The sequence below is a fragment of the Erinaceus europaeus genome, chromosome 3 (assembly GCF_950295315.1).
Source record: "Erinaceus europaeus chromosome 3, mEriEur2.1, whole genome shotgun sequence".
In the NCBI taxonomy this organism is placed as follows: Eukaryota; Metazoa; Chordata; class Mammalia; order Eulipotyphla; family Erinaceidae; genus Erinaceus; species Erinaceus europaeus.
The window spans coordinates 141,719,790-141,734,884 of record NC_080164.1 but is presented as its reverse complement, the minus strand read 5'-3'; the positions used below and the strand labels follow the sequence as shown (position 1 = coordinate 141,734,884).

The 15,095-nt window shown below is 39.9% G+C and overlaps 1 protein-coding gene across 1 annotated transcript in view; it reads left to right on the top strand.

Moving 5' to 3' along the window:
* Window positions 1-15,095, top strand: part of POLR2B (RNA polymerase II subunit B) — a 50,337-nt gene that overhangs the window by 5,819 nt on the left and 29,423 nt on the right. Inside the window, exons 3-7 of the mRNA XM_007523860.3 lie at window positions 6,450-6,600; window positions 9,544-9,656; window positions 9,779-9,998; window positions 10,342-10,500; window positions 14,093-14,257. Coding sequence (XP_007523922.2) covers window positions 6,450-6,600; window positions 9,544-9,656; window positions 9,779-9,998; window positions 10,342-10,500; window positions 14,093-14,257 — 808 coding nt within the window. The remainder of the gene's footprint in view (window positions 1-6,449; window positions 6,601-9,543; window positions 9,657-9,778; window positions 9,999-10,341; window positions 10,501-14,092; window positions 14,258-15,095) is intronic.

Here is a 15,095-nt window from a genome sequence, read left to right as displayed (position 1 = left end):
ATACGGTTAACTCCTTATCCACTGCACCACTTTCATAGCAGGAATATGTATGTATATCTATATCTGTATATAGATATATATATATCTTCCCCCCTCCTGTTCTCTCTTTAGAGATACCATTTATTTTAAAAAATATTAAAATAAAAAAAAATTTATTCCCCTTTTGTTGCCCTTGTTTTGTTGTAGTTATTATTATTGATGTCATTGTTTTTGGATAGAACAGAGAGAAATGGAGAGAGGAGGGAAGATAGAGAGGGAGAGAAAGATAGACAACTGCAGACCTGCTTCCCCATTTGTGAAGCGACTCCCCTACAGATAGGGAGCCGGGGGCTCGAACTGGGATCCTTATGCCGATCCTTGTGCTTTGCACCCACTGTGCTATACCGCCCAACTCCCCAATTTTGTTTTTTTAATGTTTATTCCCTTTTTGTTGCCCCTGCTGTTTTTATTGTTGTAGTTATTGTTGTTATTGGTGGTGGTGTTGTTGGATGGGACAGAGAGAAATCCAGAGAGGAGGGGAAAACGGGGAGAGAAAGATAGACACCTGCATGCAGACTTGCTTCACCACCTGGGAAGCAACTCCCCTGCAGGTGGGGACCTAGGGGCTTGAACCGGGATCCTTACGCTGGTCCTTGCATTTTCTGGCACCTGTGCTTAACCTGCTGTGCTACCACCTGCCTCCCTTTAAAAATATTTTTTATTGGGTGGGAGTAGATATAATGGTTATGCAAAGAGACTCTTACACCTAAGGCTCCAAAGTCCCAGGTTCAATCCCCCGCACCACCAGTAGCTAGAGCTGAACAGTGCTCTGGTTAATGATTAAAAAAAAGATTATCGATATTTATTTATTGGATAGAGATGGAGAGAAACTGACAGGAATGGGGAGATAGGCAGAGAGAAGGAAACACCTACAGCCCAGTTTCATTGCTTGTGAAGCTTCCCTCCTGCAAGTGGGGACTGAGGGCTTGAACCTGGGTCCTTGTGCATTGTAACGTGTGCTCCATCGGGTGTGCCACCACTCAACCCCTAGAGGTACATTTTCACATCTCTCCAGATAGGTGTCAGCACCCCTTACCTACTATGAGATAGTCCCCCTCTAATCTAAAGGTACTGGCCCACGCACTTGTGTGTGTAGATAATGACAGAGAAGGCAGAGAGGCAGAGGCAGGGAAAGAGACCACAGTATCAAGGCTTCCTTTAGTGCAGTGGTGTCTGGGCTCAAAACTGAGTGGAGTATATGGCAGAGCAGTACAGCTGTCTAGTTGAGCTATTTCACTGGCCCTGGGTGTTTGTATTTAACTTATTTTAAAAAATATTTTGAAGTACAGCCTGGAAAAGGCACAGTGGCTTGCGTTTTGGACTTTAAAGTGAGTTGGATCCTTGATACTGCATGTGCCAAAATGATGCTCTTGTTCTCATCTCTTCTTTCTCGCTACATCTCTTTTTCCTCTCTGTGCTTTGCTCTCTCTCATATTAATATGTATTTTTTTTTGTTAGTAGTACCCTTCTTTCTTTAAATTTTTCTATATTTATTTATTTATTCCCTTTTGTTGCCCTTGTTGTTTTATTTATTTTTCCTTTTTTATTGGGAATTAATGTTTTACATTCAACAGTAAATACAATAGTTTGTACATGCTTAACATTCCCCAGTTTCCCATATAACAATACAACCCCCACTAGGTCCTCTGAATCATTCTTCGACTTGTATTCTTCCCACCCACCCACCCTAGAGTCTTTTACTTTGGTGCAATACCCAGTTCCATTTCAGGTTCTACTTGTGTTTTCTTTTCTGATCTTGTTTTTCAACTTCTGCCTGAGAGTGAGATCATCCCATATTCATCCTTCTGTTTCTGACTTATTTCACTCAACGTGATTTTTTTCAAGGTCTATCCAAGATCGGCTGAAAACAGTGAAGTCACCATTTTTTACAGCTGAGTAGTATTCCATTGTGTATATACCACAACTTGTTCAGCCACTCATCTGTTGTTGGACACCTGGGTTGCTTCCAGGTTTTGGCTATTACAAATTGTGCTGCCAAGAACATATGTGTACACAGATCTTTTTGGATGGATGTGTTGGGTTCCTTAGGATATATCCCCAGGAGAGGAATTGTAGGATCATAGGGTAGATCCATTTCTAGCCTTCTGAGAGTTCTCCAGACTGTTCTCCACAGAGGTTGGACCAATTTGCATTCCCACCAGCAGTGCAGGAGGGTTCCTTTGACCCCACACCCTCTCCAGCATTTGCTGCTGTTCCCTTTTCTGATGTATGACATTCTCACAGGAGTGAAGTGGTATCTCGTTGTTGTCTTTATTTGCATTTCTCTGACAATCAGAGACTTGGAACATTTTTTTCATGTGTTTCTCGGCCTTTTGGATCTCTTCTGTGGTGAATATTCTGTCCAAGTCCTCCCCCATTTTTGGATGGGGTTATTTGTTGTCTTGTTGAGTTTGGCAAGCTGTTTATATATGTTGGTTATTAAACTCTTGTCTGATGTATGGCGTGTAAAGATCTTCTCCCATTCTGTGAGGGGTCTCTTCATTTGGGTAGTGGTTTCTTTTGCTGTGAAGAAGCTTTTTAATTTGATGTAGTCCCATAGGTTTATACTTGCCTTAGTCTTCTTTGTAATTGGATTCGTTTCATTGAAGATGTCTTTAAAATTTATTCAGAAAAGAGTTCTGCCAATATTTTCCTCTAAGTATCTGATAGTTGGTGGTCTGACATCCAAGTCCTTGATCCACTTGGAATTTACTTTTGTATTTGGTGAAATACAGTGGTTCAGTTTCATTCTTCTGCATGTTTCAACCCATTGTTTCCAACACCATTTGTTGAAGAGACTCTGCTTTCCCCATTTAATAGTCTGAGCCCCTTTGTCAAAGATTAGATGTCCATAGGTGTGGAGGCTGTTGCCCTTGATGTTTTATTATTGTAGTTATTATTGATGTCATTGTTGGACAGGACAGAGAGAAATGGAGAAAAAAGAGAGAAAAAAACCACACATCACTCTGTTACATGTGCTGCTGCAGATTGAACTGCGGATTGTGCTGTGGTCCTTGCACTTTCTGCCACCTGTGCTTAACCTGCTGTGCTACCACCTTTAAAATTTTTTTAAAAAATTTTTTATTTAAGAAAGGAGACATTAAAAAAAAAAAACAAAAAAAAAAGAAAAAAGAAAAAAAAAAAGAAAGGAGACATTAACAAAACCATAGGATAGGAGGGGTACAACTCTACACAATTGACACCACCCAATCTCCATAGCCCATCCCCTCCCCTGTTGTTTTCGCCGGGCTTCACGGGCGGGTAACAGAGACGACCAGAAACAAATGGCTGAGCTGAGAATGCAGTTTAATCTGTATTCATGAGCGGGCAATGTGCTCCTCCATCTTTCTCCTCCCTCGGCAGAGAGGGACTCCTAAACTAATCACCACACAGATCTGTCCTGCATCCTTCTCTGGCGGCTGCGGTAGGAACTCAGGAAGTACGTAGCATAGGGGGTGGGGAGAAGGGGAAGCGCGAAACTAGCAGGGGCTAAACCACAATCTCCCAGAGGTGGGGAGGTGAGACCAAACCAATGTGAAGCATAGCAACACTCCCCAATAGCTTTTCTATTCTCTATCCCTCTGGGAGTATGAACCCAGTGTTGTTATGGGTTGCAGAAGGTGGAAGGTCTGGCTTCTGTAATTGCTTCCCTGCTGAACATGGACATTGACTGGTCAGTCCATACTCCCAGTCTGCCTCTCTCTTTCCCTAATAGGTTGGGTCTCTGGGGAAGTGGAGCTCCAGGATACATTGGTGGGGTCTTTATTCCAGGGAAGCCTGGCCGGCATCCTAATGGCATCTGGAACCTGGTGGCTGAAAAGAGAGTTAACATACAAAGCCAACAAAGTCCCAAAACCTAGATACAGACCAGGTTCTGTGAGGTAGAGCATATGTTCACATATATCCATAAACTAGTGCAAAATATATACCTGAAAGCAGAAGTACACTAGAGTTTGCAGTGAGTACCCCCCCAACATTTCCTCTCCACTATTCCAACCTTTGGGTCCATGATTGCTCTACAATTTGTTTGACTTTGTTAGGAAGTGAACCACCTGGGATGGAATTAGAGAATACTATGAAAGGAAAGGACTCACCCAAGTAATGAAGCTTAAGGGTTGTTGTTCCACACCTGAAGTCTCTGGACACAGTCTGAGCTAAAGCATGTTGAGGTGGCAATCATTGTGTTGATTAGGTTGCGATTGGCAGATAGAATATTATTTGATATGAATTGGGAGAGGCATGCGGGAAAGTGGACCCTACCCTAAGGTTCCAGGACTGGGGGAAATATAGGCTCTATAGTGGAAATGTGAGGTTCCTGCTGTCTTAGAGTTCAAAAAGACAATGGATAGTTAACTATTATCATCACGTTATTTGGTAATTGGGTTAATTTTGAAAAGTCTCTTTGTTAGGGTTTGCTGTATAATACCCAGTATCTTGTATATAACTGTGCCACTAAAAATATTTTTTATTGGGTGGGAGTAGATACAATGGTTATGCGAAGAGACTCTTACACCTAAGGCTCCAAAGTTCCAGGTTCAATTAGATTCTCATGCTTGAGAATCTAATGCTTCATCCACTGCGCCACCTCCCAGACCTTGAGAATTTAGTATTTAAGGTTGTGTTAGGTTTACACAACTTGGCCCCCAACTATGCTATTTTTTTTTATCTTTTGTTGTTAAAATTTTCGGAGGCTCTGGCCGGGCGGGCTTGCTTCACGGCGGGTAACAGAGACGTGGAGACAACGGCTGGGCAGGGAAGCTGTATTTCTTTATTCAGGAACAACGATTCATAAACTAAGACAAACTAATCACCAAACAGAACTCGGCTGTCTCTTTGCGGTGGTGCAAGCACTCTTTCTTTTACTCTGGAACTCAGGAACCCAGGAACTCTGTCTCTCTGGCACTCTCTCTTACTCTGTAACCCTGAAACTCTCGAACTCAGGAACTCAAGAACTCTCGGACTCAGGAACCCTCTCTTACTCTTGAACTCTGAAACTCTCACACTCTCGAACTCAGGAACCCTCTCCCCGGGTTTCTTTGGGCGGGGCCAAGCAGGCCCGCGAAATTAACTGGCCTGATCCAATTCTCTTGGCGGGGGGAGGGCTAGAACAAGCCAATGTAAAGCATACGACAATCTTTGACTTCATTTTCTTTCTTTTTTATATTTATTTATTCATTCCCTTTTGTTGCCCTTGTTTTATTGTTGTAGTTACTGTTGTTGTTATTAATGTCGTTGTTGTTAGATAGGACAGAGAGAAATGGAGAAAGAAGGGGAGAGAAAGACAGACACCTGCAGACCTGCTTCACCACCTGTGAAGCGACTCCCCTGCAGGTGGGGAGCCGGGGGCTGGAACCAGGTTCCTTACGTGGTCCTTGAGCTTGGCACCATGTGTGCTTAACCCACTGTGCTACCATCTGGCTCCCTGACTTCATTTTCTTTAGTTTTTTTTGTCATGACATTTTTTTTTTTCTTATCAAGACATGTTTCAAAAGAAGTTGGGTGAACTTTCATCTTTAAAGAACGGTAGAGGGTGGGAGTAGATAGCATAATGATCATGCAAAAAGACTCTAATGCCCTAGGCTCCAGGGCTCCAGACCTGAGCAGTGCTCTGGTTAAAAAAAAAAAAAAAGTAGGGAGTCGGGCGGTAGTGCAGGGGGTAAGTGCGCGTGATGCAAAGCCCCACGTAAGGATCCTGGTTCGAGCCCCTGGCTCCCCACTTGCAGGGGAGTTGCTTCACAAGTGGTGAAGCAGGTCTGTAGGTGTCTGTCTTTATCTCCCCCTCTGTCTTCCCCTCCTCTCTCCATTTCTCTCTGTCCTATCTAACAACAACATCAATAACAATAACTACAACAGTGGAACAACAAGGAAAACAAAGGGGAATAAATAAATAAATAAATATTGAAAAAAAGTAAATTAAAGCTTTCTTTTTTAAAATATGTATTCACTATTGGATAGAGATAGAGAGAAATTGAGTGAAGTGGGAGAGACAGAGAGGTAGAGGAAGACAGAGAGACATCTGCAGCTCTGCTTCACCACTTATGAAGCTTTCCCCCGACAGGCGGGGGACAAGGGGCTTGAACCTGGGACCTTGTGCACTGTAATGTGTGTGCTTAACCACGTGCATCACCACTTGGCCCATAAATTAAGGCTTAATTAGAGTCTTTATATTGTACTTTATTTTATCCAAAAATATTAAGTCATATCCTCATACTTAATAAGTTCTGCAAACAGTGTTCTGAGTCTTATCTCTCCCCCCCTCCATTTTTTTGATATCATATGGTAGCTTGTGCAGTGATGGATAGATAGTGGTTGGAATTTGTTATTTGCTGAGCTGAGATGTAATGCAAATGGGAATCATGCTAACAGAAATTGACAAGTTATACCAACTAATTATGAGTTTATTTTCCCAGTTCTTATTTTGATGAGAAAGGCTTGGTCAGACAACAACTGGATTCTTTTGATGAGTTTATTCAGATGTCTGTTCAAAGAATTGTAGAAGATGCCCCACCTATTGACCTACAAGCTGAAGCTCAACATGCTAGTGGTGAAGTTGAAGAACCGGTAAGACAGTAATTACTTATTTTAAAAAAAATATATTTTACCATAAGGATCCTTGTGTGAGCCACTGGCTCCCCACCTGCAGGGGAGTCGCTTCACAGTCGGTGAAGCAGGTCTGCAGTTGTCTATCTTTCTCTCCCCCCTCTCTGTCTTCTCCTCCTCTTTCCATTTCTCTCTGTCCTATCCAGCAACAACGACATCAATAATAACTACAACAATAAAACAAGGGCAACAAAAGGGAATGAATAAATAAATAAATATAAAAAATTAAAAGTGAGTAAAATAAATCTTTAAAAATATATTTTATTTATTTATTGGATAGAGACAGACTAGAGAAACTGATAGGGGTGTGGGAGATAGAGAGGGAGAATAAAAGACACCTGCAGCCCAGCTTTTGAAGTTTCCTCCCTGCAGGTGGGGACTGGGGGCTTGAACCTGGATAATATGCATGTTCAACTCCCAGGCGGTTATTTATTTTTGTGATTAATAGTGGTTTTTAGTATACCACACTCTATACCACACCCACCATCAAAGTTGGGTGGTGGTCTTTTGAATAAAGTAACATAAGTAATATAAGAGAATTGATTTGAAAATTCAGTTTTCACTTGGTGTGCAGGTCAAAAAGCCTGTCTTTTAGCAATGTATTGGGAGTATCTCCATAGTTTTCAAGTTCAAGTCATTATTAGCCTCACATCTGGCATCATCAAATAACCTCACACATGTCACTGGCAGGTCTATTGCCTGGCATTGGGTCATGGTTTTGCCTTGATTCAATCAACTTTGATTACAGATATCCAAAGTAAGCACTATATAAGAGAACAGAGCATCTCTCTGGCATAGTTAATGCTGGGAACTGAATTCAGCATTTCAGACATACAAGTTCAGTAGTCCTAGTCTCTTCCTTTGCTTTTTTAAATGTTTAATTTCTCAATTTTATTTCATAGGACAGGGAGAAATTGAGTGAGGAAGGGGTGAAAGGGAGAGAGACACCTGCAGCACTGCTTCACAACTAATGAAGCATCCCTCCTGCAGGTGGGGAGCGGAGCCTTGAACCGGGATTCTTGTGCACTGTAATATGTACACTAGTTAGGTGCGCTATCACCTGGTCCTACACAGGCATCCGCTCGCGCTCGCTCCCTCTCCCTCTCTCTCTCTCTCTCTCTCTCTCTCTTTTATTGTGGTGCTGGGGGTTGAATCTGGCTGCCTCAATCATTAAAGTTCTTTTGCATAGTTATTATGCTATCTCCCCTGCCCTTGCTTTTATTTTTTAACAGTTCATTACATTTCTTAGTTCTCGCTTCCCTACTACTAAATATTTACTTTTTGTTTAACAATTAAGGTTTTAGATTACTTGCCAAAATGAATGGAAGCAAGCCAGAAAAAGTCATACTGGTTCTGAAACCTAACTTTATTTTTTAGAAAGTATAGGGAAACATAAAGGGCTTCTTGACTATTGTATGAAATGCATTATTTTTATTTTTTAAATTTTTATTTATATAAAGAAGACACAGACAAAAATAGGATAAGAGGGGTACAACTCCACACAATTCCCACCACCAGAACTCTATATCCCATCCCTTCCCCTGATAGCTTTCCTATTCTTTATCCCTCTGGGAGTATTAATCAATTATTTTTAAAAAGATTTTATTTTATTAATGAGAAAGATAGGAGAGAGTAAAAGAACCAGACATCACTCTGGTACATGTACTGCCGGGGATTAAATCCGGAACCTCTTACTTGAGAGTCTGATGCTTTATCTACTGTACCATCTCCCAAACCATACATGAAATGCGTTATTAATAAAAAATGATGAGAACCTATTAAAACTTAATAATTAAATTAATGTTACTGAGTTCCTCATAGTTTCACAAGTACATGTTCTTAGCATTATTAGAACTTAATTTGTTGTTGTTGTTGTTGTGGATTGAGTGGTAATCAGCTAATGCTGTAAGTTCCTAAGAATAGTCATTGTTACGTTTTTGTTGTTTTGATTTTTCATTAGATAGGTTTTTTCTTTTTTCTGATGTATTATTTTGGTGAGATTTTGCATGGTTCCTCATTGTCTAAATTTATCTTCACTCTATTTTAGAACTTTGTGTTCTTGACCCCACACAATGAAAGATCACATGAAACCAGTAATACTAATCCATTTAAACTATTTGATGTAAACTCAGTACATATGGTATATGCTTAATCTTTCTTGTAGTATATACAATCTCTCTTGACTTTCTCTCTTAAAAAAATTTTTTTGGGGAGTCGGGTTGGGTTAAGTGTGTGTGGCATGAAGAGCAAGGACTGGCTTAAGGATCCTGGTTCAAGCCCCCGGCTCCCCACCTTCAGGGGAGTCGTTTCACAGGCAGTGAAACAGGTCTGTAGGTGTCTCTCTTTCTCTCCTTCTCTCTCTTCCCCTCCTCTCTCCATTTCTCTCTGTCCTATCCAACAACGACGACAATAATAATTACAATAATAACTACAACAACAATATAAAAAAAGGGCAACCAAAGGGAAAGTAAATAAAATATAAAAAATTAAAAAAAATTTTATTTAAATTATCTTTATTTGTTAGATAGAGACTGTCAGAAATCAAGAGGGGAGGGGAAGAAAGGGAAAGAGACCTCAAGCACTGCTTCACCACTTGCAAAGCTTTCCCCTTGCAGGTGGGGACCAGGGGCTCACACTTGGGTCATTGTGCATTGTAACATGTACACTCAGCCAGGTGCACCATGACCCAGCCCCCTCTTTTGACATTCTCAATAAAGCAACTTAAGTATAGAACTTGACATTCAGGAAATAGGGTTGCTGACGTTTTTAAAGAGGCCTCTTAATAATAAAATGTATTAATTTAGTTTCTAGAGCTTATCTAAATGTAAATGTTGATTAAGATGGAATTATTAAAGCTTTGTAAGGAAATTATTTACTGTTTTCATATTTTTAAATTAATTTCAGCCAAGATACTTGCTAAAGTTTGAGCAGATCTACCTCTCCAAGCCAACTCACTGGGAAAGAGATGGTGCTCCTTCACCAATGATGCCAAACGAAGCCAGATTAAGAAATCTCACGTAAGGAAAGATTCTTTTTTCTCCACAAGTGATAATGAAATAGAGTTTGGAAAATGTGATTTTAATGAATGGATAGTTCCAGTAAATATTCCCTTACTGTATTATGATCTATATTTTTAAAGGTATTCTGCTCCACTTTATGTTGATATAACAAAAACAGTCATAAAAGAAGGTGAAGAACAACTTCAGACTCAACATCAGAAAACTTTCATAGGGAAAATTCCAATTATGTTGCGTTCAACTTATTGCCTACTGAATGGCTTGACAGATCGTGATCTTTGTGAGTTAAATGAATGCCCTTTGGATCCTGGTGGCTATTTCATTATTAATGGATCAGAAAAGGTATTGTATTTTTAAAAAAATTACAAAGTCATTAAAGTTTAACCCATGTAAATTGTGATTCGAAAGTAAGCTTTTTTTATAGAATAATTTGAAAGTAGCAGTTATTTAAGGAATTATAGCTGAACTTATAAATTAAGATTTGACATAACTTTGATAATATGCACTAGTAATGTGGTCAGTTACTAGAGTTTATGTTTTTATGAAGTATTTATGTAAAATAGTTTATAGCATTCAATAGTTAATGTTTTAGTGAGCCTATATGATTAGCTTAAACAAGATGCAAGTTTTATTCTTCTTTCTACTTGTGGGTTTTATGACTACAAACTTTTTACTATCCATATAGGTCCTGATTGCTCAAGAAAAAATGGCAACAAATACAGTCTATGTGTTTGCCAAAAAAGATTCTAAGTATGCCTACACAGGAGAGTGTAGGTCATGTCTGGAGAATTCTTCCCGACCCACAAGTACTATTTGGGTTAGCATGTTGGCCAGAGGAGGACAGGTATGGATGAGTGTATATTTTTTGAATTTTTTCCTCTCTTTTTAAATTTATTTATTTATTTTCTTTATTTATTGGTTAGAGACAGCCAGAAATTGAGAGGGAAGGGGGTGATAGAGTGGGAGAGAGACAGACACCTGGAGCACTGCTTTACTACTCCTGAAAATTTCCCCCTGCAGGTGGGGAGCAGGGGCTTAAACCTGGGTCCTTGAACATTGTAGCATGTGCGCTCAATGAGGTGCCTCACCCTGGCCCCTGTTCCTATCTTTTTAGTTTTATAATTTACCAGGATGCATTCTTAGTCACATCAGTGTTAAATAGTAAGTTGTATATTAATTTCTTATTACTGTGTAACAAATCATCTCATTAGCAACATTTATCTTATACTTTGTGTGAGTCTGGAATCTGGGTGTGACCTTGCTTCTGTTATAATGCTGCAATCAAGTGATTTGCCTGGATACAGTCATCTTAAGTCTCATTCATTTGGTTGTCTGAAGCAGTTCACCATGGGTTAGTGACTTGGGATTCTCATTTCTTTGCTAACTGATGACTGAATATCTTTCTCAATCAAAGTGTTTTCTTTTTTCTTTCTTTCTTTCTTTCTTTCTTTTTTTTTTTTTTTTTTTTGTAGCAAAGCATTGACCAAGGGGCGGGGAGATAGCATAATGGTCATGCAAAGAGACTCTTGTGCCCGAGGCTCCAAAGTCCCTGGTTCAGTCCCTGGCACCACCATAAGCCAGAGCTGAGTAGTACTCTGGTAAAAAAAAAAATCAAGAAAAGACAAAAACAAAACAAACAAACAAACAAAAAAACCCTACAGTGAAAAGCATTGGCCAAGATTATGGAAGGCCAAGATAGGAATGAAGTATGTTCCTATGTCTACTATGGTCACAATGAAATAATTAGAGCCAGAGGAAGGAAAAGTCATCTAGGTTTAATGCTAGGTTTGAGAAGAGGATGAATCAGTAAACATCTGACTTTCTTTCTTTCTTTTTTTTTGTATGGGTGGTATTATCTTTCTGAGGCTTCACTGTTTGGACTGACTTTTTCAGGCAGGGACATAGAGGCATGGAGAGGGAAAGAGAGGAGCCATAATACTTAAGCTTCCTTCAGTGTGGTAGGGGATGCACTCATGGTTTCTGATTTTAAAAAGACTGATTATTTGTTAGCAGGATAGATAAACCTCCAGAGCATGACTCTGGCATATTTGATGCTAGGAACTGAGTTCAGCACCTTATGCATATTAGTTTAGTATTCTACCCTCTGTGAACCTCATAGATAAAATTCTATGGCTCTGAGTTTCTCTTCCCATTATTGAATTTTAGAGAAAACATAGTAAATTCATTTTTAGACAGGAAGATTTTGGAGGTGGGATGCATGATGTGTATATTTAATTATTTAATGAAAGAGAAAAAAAACAAAACTGAGACCGTGTCTGAAGCACAGTTTCATCATAAGACTGGCAGAGACTGCAACTTTCATCTCATATGCATGTCCTGTCTTATACACGCCTCCCAGGACACCTGAAATTCTGTCAGTTCTAATAAAATCTATGATAAAATAAGTTACAGATTGGTATAATTGGTATCTAAGTAGAAACAACCAAATGACAGTTGTGGGTATGAAATATGGCTTAGACTATAGGGAAAATATTAAAATTAAGAATTGGTTACCATTTGTAAAAGTTACTACTGATGGGATAAAGATTCTAAGGAAGGAGGCCTAAAGTTGGAGGGCAACAGAAATTATTAGAAGAGGAGTTGTTATTATATAGAGAGAGGAGCCAAGACTATAGAATGAGTAGGAAAGGATATTTAGGTATTTGCTTGCCTTTATAGGCTGGTAACTTTTAATTTTTGTTTGTGTGTGCAGTTAAAATTGGAGAAAAGAAGCTTGTGTGAAAGAAGTTAACTTTGAAATATTCAAACAAGGAGATACTTCACAGACTGACTCTGAGCTACTATTTATTATTCTTAGCCTAGTGTTTTTGGAGGGTGTGTGTGTATTGTTTTTAACACCACTCACTTACCTCTTCTAAAGTGTTTTTGTTTTTGGTAGGGATTGGTGTTCCAGTGGTAAGTGTATATATTCTTTTTTTTAAAATTTTAAAATTATTTTTATTTATTCTTTTTGTTGCCTTTTTATTGTTGTAGTTATTATTGATGTCATTGTTGTTGGATAGGACAGAGAGAAATGGAGAGAGGAGGGGAAGACAGAGAGGGGGAGAGAAAGACAGACACCTGCAGACCTGCTTCACTGCCTGTGAAGTGACTCCCCTGCAGGTGGAGAGCCAGGGGCTCGAACCGGTATCCTTCCGCTGGTCCTTGTGCTTAGCGCCACCTGCGCTTAACCCGCTGCACTACCGCCTGACTCCCGAGTGTATATATTCTTTTGCACTCAAAGATCATTTCCAAATACAGTACTAGGTAATTCTGAGAGCATCCTTACAAGCAGGTCATAGAGAGTGGATGTGCTCTTAGGCTTAAAGATTTACTATGAGAGAAAGTGACATCAGATGAGTACCGTTTTGGCATATGTGGTACCAGTGAGTAAACCTAGAGCTTCAGTCATGCTTGTCCTGTGCTCTGTGCCCAGAGCCACTTAAACAGCTACAGTGTTTTATTTTATTTTATTTTTTTACTGTTGGGCACTGTGTCAGGTATAAATTATCAATATGTCCATAAACATGTAAAGATGTTCCCGGGTTGTTGCTGTTCTAATGAGATACCAGTGAATGAATTCAAGACTCATTCATGTACAGTAATGTTGAGTGGCCGTTCCAACCCAATTTCTAGCCTATATTTTATGGAGAGTGAGAAATAGGAAGAAACAAAAAGATGAGAAAGGAAGACACCAAAGCACCATTTCCCCATAGAGGTAGTTCCTGATGCTCACTAGTGGTTGAACACTGGGCCTTCAGTGTGGTGTGGCATGCATTCTACCTGCCAAATCATCTGGCCCTTATTCTAGTGGTTTTTGAAAGCAGCTTTAAGGAGGTTTTTCTTAAAAGTATGGAGTGCCTCTTTTGAAATATGTACAATGGGGACTAGTGAAATAGATAGTGTGCTGCTCTGCTATGTATTTGACCCAGGTTCAAGTCTGGCCCCCACTGCAAGGAAGAAAGTTTCAGTGCTATGGTCTCTTTCTGCCTCTATCTTAAAAAAAAGTGGGGTGGGGGTCAGTGACATACCCAGTAGAGCACATATGCAGTGTTGAAGGACCTGGTTCAAGCTTCTGGTTCCCACCTGCTGGGGGAAGCTTCATGAGCAGTGAGACAATGCTGCAGGTATATGTGTGTGTCTTGCCCTCTTTTTTAAACCAAGTACTGCTCAACTCTAGTTTATGGTGGGACTGGGGATTGAATCTGGGCCTTTTGGTACCTCAGGCATGCAAGTCTTTTTGTATAACAATTATGCTATTTTCCCAACCCTCTCCCTCTCTATTTTCTTCTTCCCTCTCAATTTCTCTGTCTCTATCCTAAGTAAATATGTACATATTATTAAAAATGTACAGTGGACACATGTATAACAGATTGTCATGATGCTTCCATATGGCTATGGATATATATGTATTAATTTTTATTTTCTTTTTCCAGGGTGCGAAAAAGAGTGCCATTGGTCAGCGCATTGTGGCAACTCTACCGTATATTAAGCAAGAAGTTCCCATCATTATTGTATTCAGAGCATTGGGTTTTGTGTCTGACAGAGATATCTTAGAGCATATCATTTATGATTTTGAAGATCCAGAGATGATGGAAATGGTAATGTAAAAGCAAAATATACTCATGTCTTTTTTTATTTAAAAATTTATTTATTTATTTATTTGTTACTGGATAGAGACAGAGAGAAATTGAGAGAGTAGGGGGAGGTAGAGAGGAAGAGAGACAGAGAGACGCCTGCACCTGCAATCTGCTTCACCGCCTGTGAAGCAACTCCCCTGCAGGTGGGGATCCTGGGCTCGAACCGGGATCCTAACCCAGTCCTTGTGCTTTGCGCCACGTGCGCTTAACCTGCTGCGCTACCGACCAACTCCCCTCATAATGTCTTAAGGGTTTTAAAGTTACTGACTATTGCAAATCCTAATTAAATAGCATAATGCTGCTATAAAGTACATTTAGCTGTCACAAAGTCAGCCCTGCATAGTTTTCATTCCTAAGAACAAGGCATGGACACAATCTGGTCAGCTGTCTCTTCATAAAAAATTCTCCTCCCCCCAGAGCACTGCTTAGTTCTGGCTTATTGTGGTTCCTCAGTTGCTCCAGTCTGAGTCATAATCTTGAAAATGTCCTTTTTTAAAAAAATATTTATTCCCTTTTGTTCCCCTTGTTTTATTGTTGTAATTATTGTTATTGAAATGGAGAGAGGAGGGCAAGACAGGGGGAGAGAAAGACTCCTTCAGACCTGCTTTACGACTTGTGAAGCGACTCCCCTGCTGGTGGGGAGCCCGGGGCTTGAACCAGGATCCTTACACCGGTCTTGCGCTTTGCGCCACCTATGCTTAACCCACTGTGCTACTGCCCAACTCCCCACCTTTAAAAATTTTTTTTTAAAAAAATACTTATTTTTATTTCCTTTTGTTACCCTTGTTTTATTGTTGTA